A 19,699-nucleotide genomic window follows, 5' to 3' on the forward strand; every position below is an offset into this window, starting at 1 on the left:
AATTGAGCTGTCAAAACAGGGGCTTGTATGTATATATGGATCATCACAAGTGTAACTTCACAATCTAACTTTGCTCTTTTTTCTCAAATTCTAGCTCTCTCGTTTTTTATAGAATCTCTGTATTTTATACCCCAATTCCTATAAAATCAGTATTCTCTTCTAATTAGATCAATGTCAGACTACATACCCAATGAACTGATAATTGAAATTCTTGTAAGACTCCCCGTACAATCTCTACTTCGATTCACATCTGTCTGCAAATCATGGCACTCTCTCATCACAAACCCTAGTTTCATCACCAAACACCTCAATCAAACCATTACGGACAGAAAAAGAAACAGTGACAAGCTTCTCCTTAGGCTTTACACTGATAATGATGAGAAAGAACACTATCTCTTGTGCTCCGACGACGAAAAATTCGGTGACGATTATTCGGAATTCAAGTTCCCATTCAAAAGCTTAATTGGGTATTTCAGAATTGTTGGTAGCTGCAATGGTTTGCTATGTCTTTGCGACGATTATTTCGGTGATACCCATCATATTGTTTTATGGAACCCATCAATTAGGAAATCAGTGACTCTCCCTATGCCTTGTAAGCCACAAGGCCCCTATATGTTTGTTCTTGGATTTGGGGCTCACCCCATGACTCATGAGTACAAGGTGGTGAGGATTGTGTATGAGGAGCATATAAATCGGTTCAAAGTTCCTCCGAAGATTGAGCTTTACACACAAGGGATAGGGTCGTGGAGAGAGATTGATTCTGCTGCTGCTCCTCCTCCGTATTGCATAGTTGAATTTATGTGGTCACAAGCTTTTGTGAATGGAGCTGTACATTGGGTTGCATATGATCCAAGTGCGGTGGGTGGTTTTTGCAATTTGATAGTGTCGTTTGATATGGTTTCTGAAGCATTCTCTGAGATGATGCTACCTCCTGCTTTAGCTGGTCGGTGTCCAATGCGTCTGTCCATTAAATTATTTGGAGAGTCATTGGCTGTGTTTTGTGGTGCAGAAACACGCAGATCTTCTTGCTGCATATGGGTGATGAAAGAATACGGAGTTGCAGAATCTTGGACTAAACTATTCAGTATTAATCTACCAGGTGTGTTGAACAAGACGTTGGGATTTAGGCAGAATGGTGGGTTTCTGCTATCAACAACTAACAACTGGCTAATTTCTTATGACCCTGGAACCAAAACAATTTCGAATACTGGAATAAAGGGGAGTTCACACTCATTTAATGTTGATACTTTCCTGGAAACCCTAATTTTAGTGAAAGAACATACTAATGTCTTAGAGGGGCAGTTGAACCATTTGTAATGCTCTGCTTCCAATTTCCTAGAGAGCAAGAAATACAGTTGAAAGAGAAACAGTTATGAATAAGCAAGTGAAAACAAAAAAGGATGTGAGAAGCAAAAGTGAGATATCTTTAGTTACTTTAAGCACTATTTTAGATGTCTGAGGGTAAATCACAACTATGTATGTTCTTTATGCTGTTTAGTTATTAGACTTGTTACTCAATATCACCGTGCTCCATGTAGGGGATTTATAATGGAAGGTATTAGAATACTCTAGGTTAGCTAGGAAGAAACATCAAGAAAAATCATCCAGCTATAATTTTAAGGTGAATGAATGTTTCTATCTGCTTCTGAAAATGCTTCAACTAGTAGTCTGAGCAGTCTTCTCACTGAATTTATCCTACAAAAAGAAGATGGTGTGGGATTTTATAGATGCAAGATCTCTAGTTTGTTGGGTTCAATTCTCAAGTAGGACTTCAAATCTAGATCCCTCTCTTTGGGAGTGGCAGGAGTTGAAATGTAATAACTTTAGAATCCAGTATTTGTGCTGTATACTCTTTAGTTTATTTGGATTGAGGTAAGATTGGAGGGGGAAGAAGAGTTTTATGGTTTTAAAGGGAAGAAAAGGTATTTGTATAGGTAATATTGATTCTATCAGAAGGTGGAAGGAGGTAAACCTGGCATTCCACTAGTTGCCTGTTTGTATCTCATCACCGATCCTTTTCTTAACAGATGCAACTTTGCCTCAATTTCCTATGACGCTCTATTTTGAGATTCTGTTAAAAGAGGGTGAAGTAGAAAATCATTTTTCTCTGGCAGTGGACAAATGTGGATCTTGATATTATAGAATATATGTTTATAGCTGGAGTGGCGGATCATCTATGAGCGACCGTAAGATGGTTTGGAAAATGAATAAATGGATACAAATATTAATTTTTGTAGTTGATTTGTGTTTCCATATAGTCCATATTCTAGATTGAGATGTTACCTCATTTTAGTTTCATATGCTCGATTCTGATGAAGCATTTCACTCTTATGAAGCAATTGTGGCTGCTATTTTCTTTCCTAAAGTATAGGATATTTTGCTAAAACAAGTGGTTTCTCATCCTTTATTGTTTTTTGTTGTGCATGTACATCATATTCTACTCTTGTTAGCCAAAAAAAGAAAAGATAAATGGGAAAGTATATGGGGCCACTGATACACTGAATAATGACTTAAGTGCCCATTAAACGAGTTTCATTATGGTGCCATCATGTCACGCCCTCAAAAATAACCCATTATATATATCATTGACATGCATTATTTAAAGAAAACACCTTATTAATTCATTCATCAGAGTATTATCAAATAAAAACATTACATGAAACATCAAATTAAATGCCCTACAGGCTTAAATCTTTCCAAGCCAACACTTGGACACAAAAGTATGAGTTCTAACTCAAATACAAATAAAGCCCTAGGCTTGAACATTTATCAAATAAAAACAAATAACTAAAGATAGTCTTCAAAGTCCAAATCCTTCCAAGCTAAGTCCTTGGAGGTAGCTTATCACCTGGACCTGAAAATGATGTTCCCATAAAGGGTGAGCCACAGCCCAGTAGAAATATACTAAACCAAATATAAGCATTAAATAAAGCAATAGCATTTGATAGATGGTTAACCAGGATAGTCAATTACATCATTATACAGTCTCATGACACTAATGTCTAAACACGTTTTACTTTCCAACATGATCAATATGGCTCAGAACCTGGCCAAACTTACAACAGTGAACTATATATATCATATTCACATTCTTCCAATGTCAACAAACAAATGAGACTCAGGCTCAAATCACAACACTTCATACTTCCCGTTTGATACACATTTTAGTGCTGTATCAATAAAAACACTTCAATATAAATAAGCACACATAAAAGTGATGCTAATGGAGTCTATCCCCTATCTCCTCCCAAATAAAATCCGATTTAGAGGTTCATCCCCTATCTTCCCCTAAACCGTGGAGTACATCCCCTATCTTCTCCCACACAAAATAATGTATGTAAACACATAACATATACAACACACAATCAATACATATAATGTTTGTATTAATTCAACAGTCAAAATTGATGACTTAATCAATGATTAGTTTCAGTTATCCCTAATCCACATGCAGTGTCTACAACAATCACGACTATCCTCCACCGATAGCCCAAAACAGTTATTTCTAGACTTGGAAAGAAATATATCAATAATTCGATAGGCGAGTGATTTAAATTATCCAACTACGCCATTTAATCAATGAATTTCTCAATTTCATGAATTTAACCAAATTCCCCAATTCCCTTAAATTAATTATACAAATTAATTAATTAATACAACTAGGGTTTTTCCCAAAATTATCAAAGTAACCCCAACATATCAATATACCAAAACTTAGAACAAGACTTATAACATGGAGTAGGAAATCCCTACCTTAGAGAGAAGAACTCGAATGGAGAAGATGACTAAAGTCCAAAGTGCCCCAAATCCTCCCTTTTTCAGATTAAAAGAAAGCTCTCGCGAAGCTCTACCTTTCTTCCAAAGGAACTAGAGTAGAAGACCACAAGGAATAGATCAAATCTTAGAGAGAAGGTGAGAGTAGAGAGAGAAACTCTCAAGTGACGGTTTTTAAAGAGTTAGGGAAAAGAAGTAGGTCAAAAAGTGATCCAAAAAGTGAAATCACGGACTGATGTAGTCGATTCTCCGCTCGAGCGTGAAAATCCCCGCTCGAGCGTCAGACACAGACTCACGCTCGAGCGTGAAAAGAGCCGCTCGAGCGTCGATTGCACACTTCCAGAAGTTTTACAGGCGATGGTACCCGCTCGAGCGCCAAACTCTCCACTCAAGCGGAGGGACTGCAGAGTAAAGTACTGGGAGATGGAAAAACACGCTCGAGCGTCAAAACTCCCGCTCGAGCGGATAAGCAACAACGAAGAGCCCGCTCGAGCGTTAAAACTTCTGCTTGAGCGTGAAGGCCAAAATCTGGACATCACCTTTTGGTTTCAAAGTGCAACCAACCTGTTTCAAACCTGCCCATCACAACCCAAGATTCAAATACAAAGAGGAAAGGCTAGAAGTGATAATGATATAAAAACAAGTCCACGGAACCAAGTCCAGAATACAGTATACAAAGGAAGGAAAAACCGGGATCGCTATAACCTCCCCCCCCTTAAAGAATTTCGTCCCCGAAATTAGGTACAAAAAAATTTTTTTTTTACCAATTTTCAATACATGTGATTCCCATTTCCATATCATATCCAATTTCATGATACAACTCTAATTCTACCATACATTTAACATATGCAGTGTTACACTAAACTTCCATAATGAAGTAAGTTTCAAAATACTCCCATTTACCAAAACATACTCAATGTTTTACAACTTAAGAAATATGTAAGGCTCTTAAGTTCAACAATATTACAAAATCTAAATACAAGATTACAAATCAATAAACATGTCCGGGTACTTTTCGCGAACTTCCAACTCACGTTCCCAAGTGGCTTCCTCCACACCGTGATGTTTCCACAAAACTTTGACCAAAGGGATGGTTTTGCCTCGCAAAACTTGATCCCGCCTATCCAAGACCCGAACCGGTCTCTCCTCATACGAGACATCCTCATCAACCACTAAATCGGTCCAATTCAACACATGTGATGGATCCGGCTCATACTTCCGAAGCATACTCACATGAAACACGTCATGTACTCCGAACAGCTGCGGCGGTAAAGCTAAACGATAAGCAGCCTCGCCAATCCTCTCAAGGATCTCAAACGGACCAATGAACCGAGGGGACAACTTCCCGCTCTTCCCAAACCTCATCAAACCTCGTCTAGGTGATATCTTCAGAAAGACATGATCACCCACCTCAAACACCAAAGGTCTCCTCCTATGGTCGGCATAAGATTTTTGACGACTCTGTGCTGTAACAAGCCTCTTACGGATCAGCTCCACTTTCTCCGTCGTTTCCCTCACCAACTCCGGACCCAACAGAGGTGCATCCCCCACCTCGGCCCAACAAACAGGAGATCTACACGGTCGGCCATACAAGGCCTCAAACGGTGCCATACCGATACTAGACTGAAAACTGTTGTTGTAGGCAAACTCCACCAACGGCAAGTGCCTCTCCCACGACCCACTAAAGTCTAGAACACAACCCCGAAGCATATCCTCAAGGATCTGAATAGTACGCTCGGACTGCCCGTCAGTCTGAGGATGGTTAGCCGTGCTAAGGGTCAACTTAGTGCCTAAGGCACTCTGCAAACTCTGCCACAACCTGGCAGTAAATCGAGGATCTCTATCTGAGACGATCGTCAGTGAGACCCCGTGCAATCTCACTATGTCTCGAATATACAAGTCGGCAAGATGGTCTACCGAATCTCTCACGCGCATAGGAATGAAGTGCGCCGACTTAGTTAACCGGTCCACAACCACCCAAATGGCGTCACTACCCCGCTGAGTCCTCGGAAGGCCTACAACGAAGTCCATAGTGACATGCTCCCACTTCCACTCGGCAATAGGTAAGGGTTGTAACAAACCCGCTGGCCTCTGATGCTCGGCCTTCACTTGCTGACAAGTAAGGCACTTAGACACGAAAGCTGCCACATCTCTCTTCATACCCCGCCACCAAAACTGGCAACCTAAATCCCGATACATCTTAGTGCCTCCCGGATGCACCGCAAGGCGTGAATGATGGAACTCTCGGAGTACCTCCTCTCGACAAGACTCCGGCACAAACAGACGGTCTCGGTATCTCACACTGAGGTCGGGATACACCGTCAAACCCTTCTCAACCTTCCCACTGGAAATCTTCTCACGGAGGGATTCTACCTCAAGGTCACCCCCCTGAGCCTCTAACACTCGAGTCACAAGTGTAGGCTGTGCAACAACAGAAAACAAGGCCACAGCCTCAACGGATTCGCTCAGAAGTAAATCGAACTCCCCAAGTGCACCCAACATCTTCCACTCCCGAATGGCTATACTAGCTATGTCACCAACAGGTTTTCTGCTAAGGGCGTCGGCCACCACATTGGCTTTTCCTGGATGATAATGCAACTCGAAGTCATAATCCTCAATGAACTCCATCCACCTCCTCTGCCTCAAGTTCAAGTCTTTCTGTGTGAACAGATATTTCAGACTCTTATGATCCGAGAATACCTTGAACCTCTCACCATAAAGATAATGCCTCCAAATCTTCAAGGCAAATATCACAGCTGCTAACTCTAAATCATGTGTAGGGTAATTCTTCTCGTGAATTTTCAACTGACGTGAGCCATAGGCAACCACTTTCCCTTCTTGCATCAACACACAACCCAGACCCTCTCGTGAGGCGTCACAATAGACTGCATAACCCAACCCTCTCTCCGGAATAATCAAGACTGGAGCAGTGGTCAGTCTAACTTTCAACTCCTGGAACGACTTTTCACAAGTCTCACTCCATACAAACTTAACTCCCTTCCGAGTCAAACTAGTCAAAGGTGAAGCTAACCTGGAGAAATCCTTCACAAACCGGCGATAATACCCAGCTAACCCCAGAAAACTGCGGATCTCAAACACACTCTTAGGCTGTGCCCAATCTTGTACTGCCTCAGTCTTGGATGTATCAACAGACACTCCTTTCCCAGAAACTATATGGCCTAAGAACTTGACCTCTTCTAGCCAGAATTCACATTTCCCAAATTTAGCATAAAGCTTATGGGCTCTAAGTAACTCAAGCACCACTCTCAAGTGTTCCTTGTGCTTCTCCTCAGAAGGTGAATAGATAAGGATGTCGTCCACGAAGACGACTACAAAATGATCTAAAAATTCCCGGAATATCCGGTTCATCAAATCCATAAAAACTGCCGGTGCATTGGTGAGCCCAAATGGCATCACCAAAAACTCATAGTGACCATACCGCGTACGGAATGCCGTCTTCGGAATATCCTCCTCCCTGACTCTTAACTGATGATAACCCGATCTCAAGTCTATCTTTGAGAAACAACGGGAACCCTTCAACTGATCGAACAGATCATCTATACGAGGCATAGGGTACTTATTCTTAACTGTAGCCCGATTCAATTTTCGGTAATCTATACAAAGTCTCAAAGCACCACCTTTATTTTTAACAAAGAGAGCCGGTGCTCCCCATGGTGAAACACTAGGACGTATAAAGCCCTTATCTAGCAACTCCTGGAGTTGGATCTTCAACTCAACTAACTCGGCTGGGGCAAAACGATAAGGTGACATAGAAATCGGCGCCGTGCCGGGCACTAAGTCAATAGAGAACTCAATCTCTCTGTGAGTTGGCAAACCAACAAGATCCTCGGGAAAGACGTCCGAGTACTCACAAACCACCCGTGGCAACACAATCTGGGTCTCATCACACTCACTACTCAAAAAGCTAGCAAGTAGACCACTAAGCTCACTCCGCCCTCGCGAATCATACCCCGGTGGTAAAACACTACCAACCCGGTCCCCCAGAAAATAGAAACACTCCCCGCTCACGGTACAACAAGTGACCCTCTGGTGGTAGCAATCAATAACTGCCCGGTATGATGATAACCAGTCCATACCCAAAATAACATCGAAGCCCTTCATGGGCATAACTACAAAAGGAAACGGAAGTTTATGATAGTCGACCTCTATATCACAACCCCTAACACCTTGTTTCAAGATCAATTCACCCCCAAGAGGTGACACTACACAAATAGGAGATGCTAACTGTGCTAACTCCAACTCCAAAACAGATGCAAATGCAGCAGACACAAAGGAATGAGATGCACCCGCATCAATCAAAACACTAGCAACCGAGTTGCAAAACAAGAAGGTACCTCTCACAACTGATGGTGCCGGCACAAGATCCTGCGCGGTAACAGCGTACACGCGCCCAGACGACCTCTGATCAACCTGCTCACCCCTAGGAGCATAAGATTGCTGCACCGACTGGGACGATGAAGCCCCCTGATTGGCCCTCGAGGCCTGACCCGACTGAGCTGGCTGCTGACCCTGAATCTGCCTCAAACCAGATGCACCAGGTGTGCCACCCAACTGCGGGCAATACCTCTTCATATGCCCTGGCTGACCACACTGATAACACGAGAGTGGCTGGCCTCTACCCTAACTCTGGCTCTGAGATCGAGCCGAAGATGATGCTGCTCTCTGCACTCCTCCCCTCTGAGGACAAACTGGAGACTTGTGGCCCAGCTGGCCACACTTGAAACAGGTAATGTCTCCCTGACTGCCTTTCCCCGAACTAGCACTCGGCACAGGAAAAGTCGATCTAGAAAAGCTACCCTGAGACTGCTGAAGATTAAAACCCTTCTGTCTCCTACCATCACTCTGACCATCCTGACTCCTCTTGGAGCCCTTTTGTCCTTCCTCCTCCTCCTGCATCATGATTTCCATGTGGGCTGCAGCATCAACCAAACGCCCATAATCCCGAATCATAGTTCCCCCAACTCTCAGCTTGAGGCCACGCCTCAACTTCTTCTCAAACTCGATACAACGGCGTTCCTCAGACGCCACCAACTCAGGTGCAAACCTGGACAAACTAGTAAATGCAGCCTCAAACTCGGCCACTGAAGAACTCGACTGCTTAAGTTGACAAAACTGGTCTCTCAGCTTCTCCCTGACTGCTGGAGATAAGAACTTCTCCTGGAAAGCATTCACAAAAGCCTCCCATGTACCTCCTATACAACCCTTAGTGAACTTCCACCACTGACCCGCATCCCCCTTCAGCTGAAAAGATGCCAAGGTCACTTTCAACCCCTCGTCTTCGATGCCAAGCATCTCAAACGTCTTCGTTGTCTGTTCGAGCCATTCATCTGCCTTAAGCAGCTCTTTAGGATCACCCACAAATTCATCCGGGTTAGACCGGAAAAACTCTCTCTTCAGAAAGGAAGGTCCTGCATCCGCAACAACAACCCGAGCTTGATTCTCAGCTCTGAGAATGCCTACTGACTCCCTGAATGCCCCTGCTATTTCTCGAGCTAAAGCGCCCATAGCCTGCTGGCCTACTGGTTCGGCCACATTGGCCTGGCCAACTCCCTCCTGTACTGTCGGAATCTCCTCTGGCACAGGCCCCTCCTGCCTACCCGGCCTACCACGCCTACCGCGTCCTCGTCCTCGTCCTGACATCCTAATAAAGGAAACAAAGACATTAGCATATTAATAAATGTGCCAAAGCTAAACACTCGCGTCCTAATGCATGGGACAACAATAATTCATTCCACGTAAGCACATAATCACGTAAGCACCTATGAATTTCATTCCTGGATAATGATAGTCCCAATGCATTATTATAGTTCCGGTTGGAAGCAACAGTGATCAAGTGCCTTTCCAACAAGACTACTAGAAACTCAAGGGTCCAATCAACATCCTAGAAACTACATTCCATACCCACATAATCACATAAACATGTAACATTACACTAAGTCTCTATCAAACGAGACGAACCCAATGTGATACAAATCACTTCCCACGTACCCAAAGTATTCAAACCCGGTACGCTCTGATACCAAGTTGTCACGCCCTCAAAAATAACCCATTATATATATCATTGACATGCATTATTTAAAGAAAACACCTTATTAATTCATTCATCAGAGTATTACCAAATAAAAACATTACATGAAACATCAAATTAAATGCCCTACAGGCTTAAATCTTTCCAAGCCAACACTTGGACACAAAAGTATGAGTTCTAACTCAAATACAAATAAAGCCCTAGGCTTGAACGTTTATCAAATAAAAACAAATAACTAAAGATAGTCTTCAAAGTCCAAATCCTTCCAAGCTAAGTCCTTGGAGGTAGCTTATCACCTGGACCTGAAAATGATGTTCCCATAAAGGGCGAGCCACAGCCCAGTAGAAATATACTAAACCAAATATAAGCATTGAATAAAGCAATAGCATTCGATAAATGGTTAACCATGATAGTCAATTACATCATTATACAGTCTCATGACACTAATGTCTAAAACACGTTTTACTTTCCAACATGATCAATATGGCTCAGAACCTGGCCAAACTTACAACAGTGAACTATATATATCATATTCACATTCTTCCAATGTCAACAAACAAATGAGACTCAGGCTCAAATCACAACACTCCATACTTCCCGTTTGATACACATTTTAGTGTTGTATCAATAAAAACACTTCAATATAAATAAGCACACATAAAAGTGATGCTAATGGAGTCCATCCCCTATCTCCTCCCAAATAAAATCCGATTTAGAGGTTCATCCCCTATCTTCCCCTAAACCGTGGAGTACATCCCCTATCTTCTCCCACACAAAATAATGTATGTAAACAAATAACATATACAACACACAATCAATACATATAATGTCTGTATTAATTCAACAGTCAAAATTGATGACTTAATCAATGATTAGTTTCAGTTATCCCTAATCCATATGCAGTGTCTACAACAATCACGACTATCCTCCACCGATAGCCCAAAACAGTTATTTCTAGACTTGGAAAGAAATATATCAATAATTCGATAGGTGAGTGATTTAAATTATCCAACTACGCCATTTAATCAATGAATTTCTCAATTTCATGAATTTAATCAAATTCCCCAATTTCCTTAAATTAATTATACAAATTAATTAATTAATACAACTAGGGTTTTTTCCAAAATTATCAAAGTAACCCCAACATATCAATATACCAAAACTTAGAACAAGACTTATAACATGGAGTAGGAAATCCCTACCTTAGAGAGAAGAACTCGAATGGAGAAGATGACTAAAGTCCAAAGTGCCCCAAATCCTCCCTTTTTCAGATTAAAAGAAAGCTCTCGCGAAGCTCTACCTTTCTTCCAAAGGAACTAGAGTAGAAGACCACAAGGAATAGATCAAATCTTAGAGAGAAGGTGAGAGTAGAGAGAGAAACTCTCAAGTGACGGTTTTTAAAGAGTTAGGGAAAAGAAGTAGGTCAAAAAGTGATCCAAAAAGTGAAATCACGGACTGATGTAGTCGATTCTCCGCTCGAGCGTGAAAATCCCCGCTCGAGCGTCAGACACAGACTCACGCTCGAGCGTGAAAAGAGCCGCTCGAGCGTCGATTGCACACTTCCAGAAGTTTTACAGGCGATGGTACCCGCTCGAGCGCCAAACTCTCCGCTCGAGCGGAGGGACTGCAGAGTAAAGTACTGGGAGATGGAAAAACACGCTCGAGCGTCAAAACTCCCGCTCGAGCGGATAAGCAACAACGAAGAGCCCGCTCGAGCGTTAAAACTTCCGCTCGAGCGTGAAGGCCAAAATCTGGACATCACCTTTTGGTTTCAAAGTGCAACCAACCTGTTTCAAACCTGCCCATCACAACCCAAGATTCAAATACAAAGAGGAAAGGCTAGAAGTGATAATGATACAAAAACAAGTCCACGGAACCAAGTCCAGAATACAGTATACAAAGGAAGGAAAAACCGGGATCGCTATACATCATATTCTCTATGATATGTATGAGAAGGATGATGTATAAAAATGGCTTTGTCATTTTGCAGGAAGGCATATTTGCTGGCTACGTATTTATGGTTACATGTAGTTATGTATGGCTGAAAATAAGAAGAGAGTACATAAAATAGATTACAGGGTGAGTTTTCCTGTGCATATATCATATTCTATTCTGTTTTTCTGTTTGATTTGTGTGCACTGGGGTTTGTTATTGAGTTTGAAAGCTTTTTATTCATTGCCTTATATTAGGTATCATTATTTTATATGGGAATTGAATCTGCAATACAAGTCAACTTCTCTCAATATCATAAAAAAGGTTCCATAATTGCTTGAGCCTACTGTTCCTGAGAGGAGCATTTGTGTTACTGTTGGGTAAATTACACTGCACTTTGGTAAAGTGCACTAAATCCGACTTTGCTTTGTACACATGAAATTGTGATAGTTAATCTTCTGCATTTTTGCTCAAGTGTCAATGTCCCATTGTAGACACAAATTTTGAAACATGAAGGGTTTCAACACATTTCAAAATTTCATGTTACAAATATACACGGTTTAGTTTTTGGACTAAACAGTGTTGATTATTTGAAGTGTTGATTATTTGAATAGCAGGTTCTTATTTCCGATCTGTATTCCAGATCATTAATTACACATTTTATATAAATGAAGCCTCCGATTAATGAAGAACAAAATAAATAACAGAAGACAATTTAAGAAAAATAAATATTTTATTGAAACTATATGGGTTTTGAATCCTTGAATACAAAGTACAATTCTTGGGTTTGGAACCCTTTATATATTCATCACCATTCTGCGTTTGTAGAGTAGGTTTTTGAGTTCTCGAAGCTTCTTTTCATCTTTCTTGTAATGATTTCTTTAGCTCTTGATTTCTTTCTCTCTCTCTCTCTGATCTTCTCACCTCTGATTTTCTGATCCTCGATCTTGTGTGATGGTCCTCATATTTATAGATGGCTATTTAGATGATAAGAATGTCTCATCCTCAATTTGAATTTCAAATTGAATAATAGCGCCATTGGAATTTTGAATGATAAAGCTATATGATTAATCGTATATCTGATTAACCAGATTAATCTTTGGGGTTTCATCTTGTGTGGTGTTCTAGTTGTAGGCTCTATAAGTGTCATCTTTCGTAGATTCCACGTGTCATTTGAGCATCTTGAATAACGTCGTTGAGATATGACGTTTTATTTATACACTTTAACGAATCAACTTGATCATTTTAGAAAGTGATTACGAACAACAATCCAATCATAGGCTTCCATGTGTGTCATTAACTGATTGATCGTATTTGAAATTTGAACATAAATTTCAACCAAATTTATGTGCCAACAAATGCCCCATCGTGACTTGTACAAGTGAATTTTCTTAAATATGCGAGTCACGACAATTTGGCACTTCTATATCTGGATGATCTTTAGGTCCTGGATGAGATTATTTCTTGGCCTTGGTTCTTGCCCCCCCGTTTTTTTTTTTTTTTTTTGCATGGACCCTTTACTTTTGTTGCATGGGTCCTTTCTGTGGACTTGATCCTTTTTTAAAAAAAAAATAAAAATAAAAATAAAAAGTTAATTGCCCTTTATAGTCCATCGGTCTTTCACTTTTGTTGCATGGGTCCTTTTTTAATAAAAGGTCATGGATAAGGTCCAAGATTTAATTGGACCTTTCCTTTTGTGGGCCTCCAACTCGCTACCATTTTTTTTTACAGCAGATTTTTTTTTTTCTAGGCCATCATGGATATTGATGGGTAAAGTCCAAGATTTAATTGGGTCTTTTTTTTTGTAGGCCTCCAACTTGCCAAAAATTATTTTTTAAAATTATTTATTTATTATTATTATTTATTAATTTTTTTTAGGATCAGATTCTTTTTTATTTTTTTATTTACATCAGATATATATATATATATATATATTAGGAGTTTGTCTAAATGAAATAGGATGGATTGGCATTGATAGGATTTCAAATCCTATATGAACTCTTGCTTCTTTGGAGTGTTTTAAGCGACCATTAACTCTTTTCTTAAGCAAGACTTTTTACTTTATATAACACCTATTCATGCATACAGTCCATATATTTTTTTTTTCCTACAACTTTCTTCCTTCCAGCAGATTTTTGTTTCTAGAAAATCTTTAGGGATATTTACCAGCTAGTTCCATTAAATGAAATTAATTACTCATAAGTCCTGTTAACCTTTTAAATACACCATTAAGTCCTCAACTGTCCATATTACCCTCACTACACGTACTGACACCATTAAGTCCTCAACTATCTTCAGCTCCAATGTGGTACTGTACATGGTTTCCAGTGAGATCAAGACTTTTTAAAGACCATCGCCGCCTCCACTGTCGTCATTGCCAGCGACCTCAACCGGTATCTTCTTCCACTTTCACCATTGCTTCCACCTCCATTGACGTCTTCGCCTCTACCACCACTGACGTCTTCACCTCTACCTCTACCTCCACCGTCGTTGTCGACCACTGCCGCCTCTACCTCCATAGTCGTCGCTGCCTCCACCTATAGATCTACGATCTAGGCTCTTTGCCGTTGAGTGTTCTCTCTCTCTCTCTCTCTATATATATATATTGGGGAAGATCCCAGTGATAAATCTGTTTAAACCAGTGATAAATTTGTTTAAACTAGTGATAAACCAGTGATAAATTTGTTTAAACTAGTGATAAATCAGTAATAAATTTGTTTAAACCAGTGATAAATTTGTTTAAACTAGTGATAACTTTGTTTAAACCAGTGATAAATCAGTGATAAATTTGTTTAAACAAGTGATAAATCAGTGATAAATTTGTAGTGTTGAGTCTAGGAGTAAAAATGAAAAACACTATTTGATTTTTTTGGGTAGGACCTGCTGGGTAATAAGACTGATCCATAGGACCAGCCCGTAACTCTCAAAATCTTTATCCTTTCAGCATATTTTTTTTTTCCAGCAAATCTCCAGCAGCCTTTCTCTCTCTGTTTTTTTTTTTTTTTTTCCTTTCCTCTGCAAATTTTGTAGTGCATATTAGGTCTTCACCCTTTCAAGTTATTTCCATCAGAAGTTATCTGGCCATTGTATTTCTTGTCTTCCCAGCAGAAGCTGCTCTTCTTACACTTCAAAGAAGGCACAAAGAATTCCTTCAAATTCCTTTTAATTAGGTATGCTTCCCTTATACCGTCATCATGATATGAAGCTATTTGTTGCTCTTTTTTTCTTTTTATTTTATTTTATTATTATGATGGAAAAAATTGTCACCTTGTTTGTTTAAAACAAAGACAGCCCATAGTCTAACAAACAAAAACCCTTCTTGAAATTGAGACAACCATGTAAGCAAAAAATTTTCCAGACCAAACAGCTCCTTTTTCTTGTGCTTTATCTTCCACAAGATCTTTTTATTATTATTATTTATTATTGTTATTTTTATTTTTAATAGCAACAACCTGTTTGTTGTTGTGCTGTTTGGCATACTCTATTTTATTTTATTTTTATTATTTTTCTAAATGGCCTAAAGAACCTGAGGCCAATATGACCATACCAATTTTCTAGACCATAGTCCACAAAAAAGAAAACCCTTCTTGAAAGGGTGAATCAAGACAGCAATGTAAGCCCCCTTTTTTTACTCCAAAAACCCTGCTGCTTTCAACTTCATCATTTGTTTATTATTATTTTTTTTTTGACACCCATATTAGGTTCATGAATATCATGTTCTTAAATTCTGCATGAAGCAACATCCCTTGTATGTACAATTGACCCAACAAAACAAGACCTCCATCTCTGCATTTTTTTTAGGGCATAAGATTTCTTTTCTTCAAGAAAGAACAAGTTCTTTTATGGTCAATCAAGTTGTTCATCAAGTATGCACTATGCCTTTTATTCATAGCATTTTTTTTTCAGCAGCCTGCATACAAAGTCTTTGCCTGTGGATATGACCAAAGAACCTGCTACTTGTATCCTTGAACAAATGACAGCAAAATCCCAGGCTACAAAAATCTGCTTTCCCTTTGGCTTCTTTGGCTGAACCCTCACAAATTTTCAACCACAAATTTTCAACCCCTTTTGTAGAAACTTGTCTCCCTTTTTAAAAAAAAAAAAATCTAATCCAGTTAAGGCCTGCTCCCTCATGATTCATGCAAGTGAATTTTAACTGTACGAGTTATGAAATTTTCTTTTTTTCATGTCTTTTTACCTCTTTTGTGGGCAACACGAAAGGTGTCAGAGTTTGTTTGTAGGTATCATTGCCCCTTCTATCCTAATAGCAATAATTAGCTTGAATCCTTGGCAGTGATTGTGTCCTTTCACCCCAATGGTGTGAATCCTTGGCAGTGATTGTGCCATTTCACCCCAATGGCTTTAATCCTTGGCAGTGATTGTGTCCTTCACCCCAACGGCTTGAATCCTTAGCAGTGAATGTGTCCCTCACCCCAATGGCTTGAAACCTTGACAGTGAATGTGTCTTTCACCCTAATGGTTTGTATCCTTCGTAGTGATTATGTCCTTCACCCCAATGGCTTGAATCATTGGCAGTGAATGTGTCCTTTACCCCAATGGCTTGAATCCTTGGCAGTGAGTGTGTCCTTCATCCTAATGGCTTGAATCATTGGCAGTGATTGTGTCCTTCACCCCAATGGGTTAAATCCTTGGCAGTGAATGTGTCCTTTACCCCAATGGCTTGGATCCTTGGCAGTGGTTGTGTCCTTTACCCCAATGGCTTAAATCCTTGGCAGTGATTGTTTCCTTTACCCCAATGGCTTGAATCCTACTGCCCTTCACCCCAGTGGCTTGAATCATTGGCAGTGAATGTGTCCTTTACCTCAATGCTTGAATCCTTGGCAGTGATTGTGTCCTTCACACCAATGACTTGGATCCTTCAAAAGGGGATTTCGTCAATTTCTTTATCCTATGACATTATTATTGTATATTTTCTTTAACTGACCTTTTTTTTTTTTTTGGGCAGCATATAAAAAACACTTGAGTATGTTTGACGTGATGAGAGGGATGTATTGGATAAATATGGTCTGAAAATAATTTAGCACAAACCTATCATTGCTTTATTGTCACCCGCCGAGTTGGACCCTTACATCCCTTTACATTAGGGGTGGGCACGGATCGGTTGCGGCCACGAAACCTCCAATCCGCCATCCATCCGCCAGATTGGCGGATTGGAGAAAATCAATCCTCATCCGTCCACCAATCCGGCGGATGTAGATTGAGCGAATTGGTGGTTTGGCGGATAGATGCGAATCGGTTTGGCAGTTTCAAATTTTATAAATTTTCAACATAATTCAATTTGTGCATTTCCTCAAAAAAAAAAAAAAAAAAAAAGAGAAGAAAGTATTACAGTCAATGACTTAAAAAAATATTACCATCACTGCATGCCTCATCCAAAGTAAGAAAGTTTGAAACTTTAGAATATTACAATCACTGCATACCTCATCCACATACTACAATCACAGCATGCCTCATCCACATAAAGTATTACAATCTGTGGTTTTTAAAATATAAAAACAATTCAAACCACCAAAACTATGAACAGAGCAGTAGGAGAGATTGTATGTCTCTGTATTGCTACATCTATATTTATTTTTGAAAACAAAAACCAACCAGCATATATCATATTTTATATTTATTATTTTTGGAGATAGATTTAAAACCAAAAAATATAGATAAATAATACGTTTATTTTTTTCAATTCAAAAAAGATATTCAAGTTAAAAACTTTTTTCCAATACAATATTTAAACTCTTTTTTAATAGAAAACACAAACAGAATATTTAAACAAACTGAAAACACAAAGTCTTATAAATTACTAGAGGTGCTCGTGGTTTGGCGGTTCAGTTGCGGCCAAAGGAATCTCAAATTCGCAAGTCGATTTTGAAAATGGAAAATGAATTTGGGAATTGAAATATTGTATCTTGAGTATTGAATACACACATTTGGGGTTTTACCTTTACTTACCATACTAGCGTTGTTGTTGGATTTAAGATCTCACGATAGATGAGTCTTTTAATAGATGTACTGAATACATGCATCTAGAGGTTTTGTCCTTGGTCATCGGTGAAGGATGACATGGTTATGTTGAACTGTTGTGTATGCATTACACATGTGTTGATTGAGCATTGTATGTAATGAAGTGCTATGATACATTATATATGTATAATTGTTAGGGAGGAGATAGGGGATGTACTCCAATGTGTGGGAGGAGATAGGGGATGCACTCCACACATACCTATGTGTTCATATACTTTAACACATTGCTTATGTATCTTGATAGTTTATGTGTATGTATTACACTCGTTGGTTATACTCTGTTGTATTGTGATTATGGGTGTTATGCCCTGCGCTTATAATCAGAGGTACCGTTACCTTCTAGCTAGCGCCTGGAGAACTGACTGCGCTGAGAATCTAAGGTACTACACCCTTCCAGCTAGCGCCTGGTAAAATGGCATACAATTGTAAGAGTTGTATCCTTGGTTTACTGTGCATATAGCCAGTAGAGCAGAGTTTTATTGTTTTTGTCTCAGTGTATCTAAGTATATTATGGATTGTGATGGTTACAGTTTTGGAGGGCCGAGTTGCCTCATTTGTTGATTATATACATGTTGATGATTTGTTATCTCCCTTTTATTGAAGGCATGCATGTATAGATATGAATGTATTGGGAACAAACCAAAATGCCATTGTGAGATTTTGGGAAAGTGTGAAGGAAAATTGGGTATTTAAAAGTATGTTTTGGAAAAGGGAAAATCTGTTGTAAGTATGGAAAATGGGAGAAAGGTAATGGGCTTGGAGAAATCAATTTTCTAAGAAGTTGTTGTTGTTGTAAAAGTTTGAGAACAAAGGGTAGTGAAAAGAAAAGAAAGATGAATCACTTATAGCGTTGAATGAAATGGCTTTTTTTGAAAAAAGTTCATACTTACGTATATTTTGTATAAATTGCCACATTATTATTCTAGTATGAGATTGGGCATTCATGATCATAGCTATCTGTAAGTTGTCATTGTTGAGGGCCATGTTGAGATCCCTACTGGATTATATGTTCATCCCGCGCTGTTGAATCTTTTTCAGGTGTTAAGCAGGATGTGCTACAAGATGTGGATCTTCTTATTTGTTGGCCACGGGGCCTCTTTTGTGTTGGCAGAATGCCATATATGTAAAAGGGTTACACCCTTCTTTTTGATTCTTTAATGATGTAAGCCTTCGGGCATTTTATTCAGTATGCTCATGTTATATTTAAATTGCATTCGGATGAGAGAATTGTTATTTATTTCTACTCATGGGACTAAAGAGTTTATTTCCGCATGTTGTCTCTGAACTTGAATTAAGTTAATGAATTTGGTAATGACTTCGAGTAATAAAAAGTGGAGCGTTACAAATCCGCCACCCATCCGCCAGATTGGCAGATTGGAGAAAATCAATCTGCAACCGTCCGCTCGTCATCACGCATCCGTCCAAAATATGGCGGATCGGTTCAGTTCGGTCGGTTTTGGCGGATCGGTATATCCGCTGCTCACCCCTACTTTACATATGGCTTCAGAAGACTTGGTCTATACAGGAATTCGAAACTGCTACAAGATTCTTGAGAAAGGGCATTCCAAAAAAATCGGTTCATTCCCTGTCTCGATCCTCCGTCCATTTTTTGAAGACTTTGACTGCTCTAAATTTAATACTTTTCTTAAGATAATGAAACATGAAAAATTGAAGTGGGATAATTCTTTTAATGTCTGCGGCATCTCTACCTATTTGCAATCCCCTATATGGATTTTTTGGTTGAATGATGTTCTTTCCACATTTGTCCCTATTTTGAAGAAGTATGGGATTTATGCTGCAATCCATGTATCCCAATTTTCTTATGCTATGAATGTCGCCCTACTCAAATGATTCTTAGAGTGGTGGTCGCCCGACACCAACACTTTCCACACCATTTACGACTAA

The 19,699-nt window shown here is 39.6% G+C and overlaps 1 protein-coding gene across 1 annotated transcript; it reads left to right on the forward strand.

Annotated features, from left to right (window-relative positions):
* LOC145795265 (F-box protein At3g07870-like) lies at positions 1–2,386 on the forward strand. Its single transcript, XM_082879125.1, has one exon. It carries the CDS (start codon positions 172–174, stop codon positions 1,315–1,317), a length of 1,146 nt encoding a protein of 381 aa, XP_082735251.1. The 5' UTR covers positions 1–171; the 3' UTR covers positions 1,318–2,386.
* Positions 2,387–19,699: the final 17,313 nt, after the last annotated feature.

This window comes from Camellia sinensis, chromosome 7 (genome assembly GCF_055761805.1).
Source record: "Camellia sinensis isolate YWXY chromosome 7, ASM5576180v1, whole genome shotgun sequence".
In the NCBI taxonomy this organism is placed as follows: domain Eukaryota; kingdom Viridiplantae; phylum Streptophyta; class Magnoliopsida; order Ericales; family Theaceae; genus Camellia; species Camellia sinensis.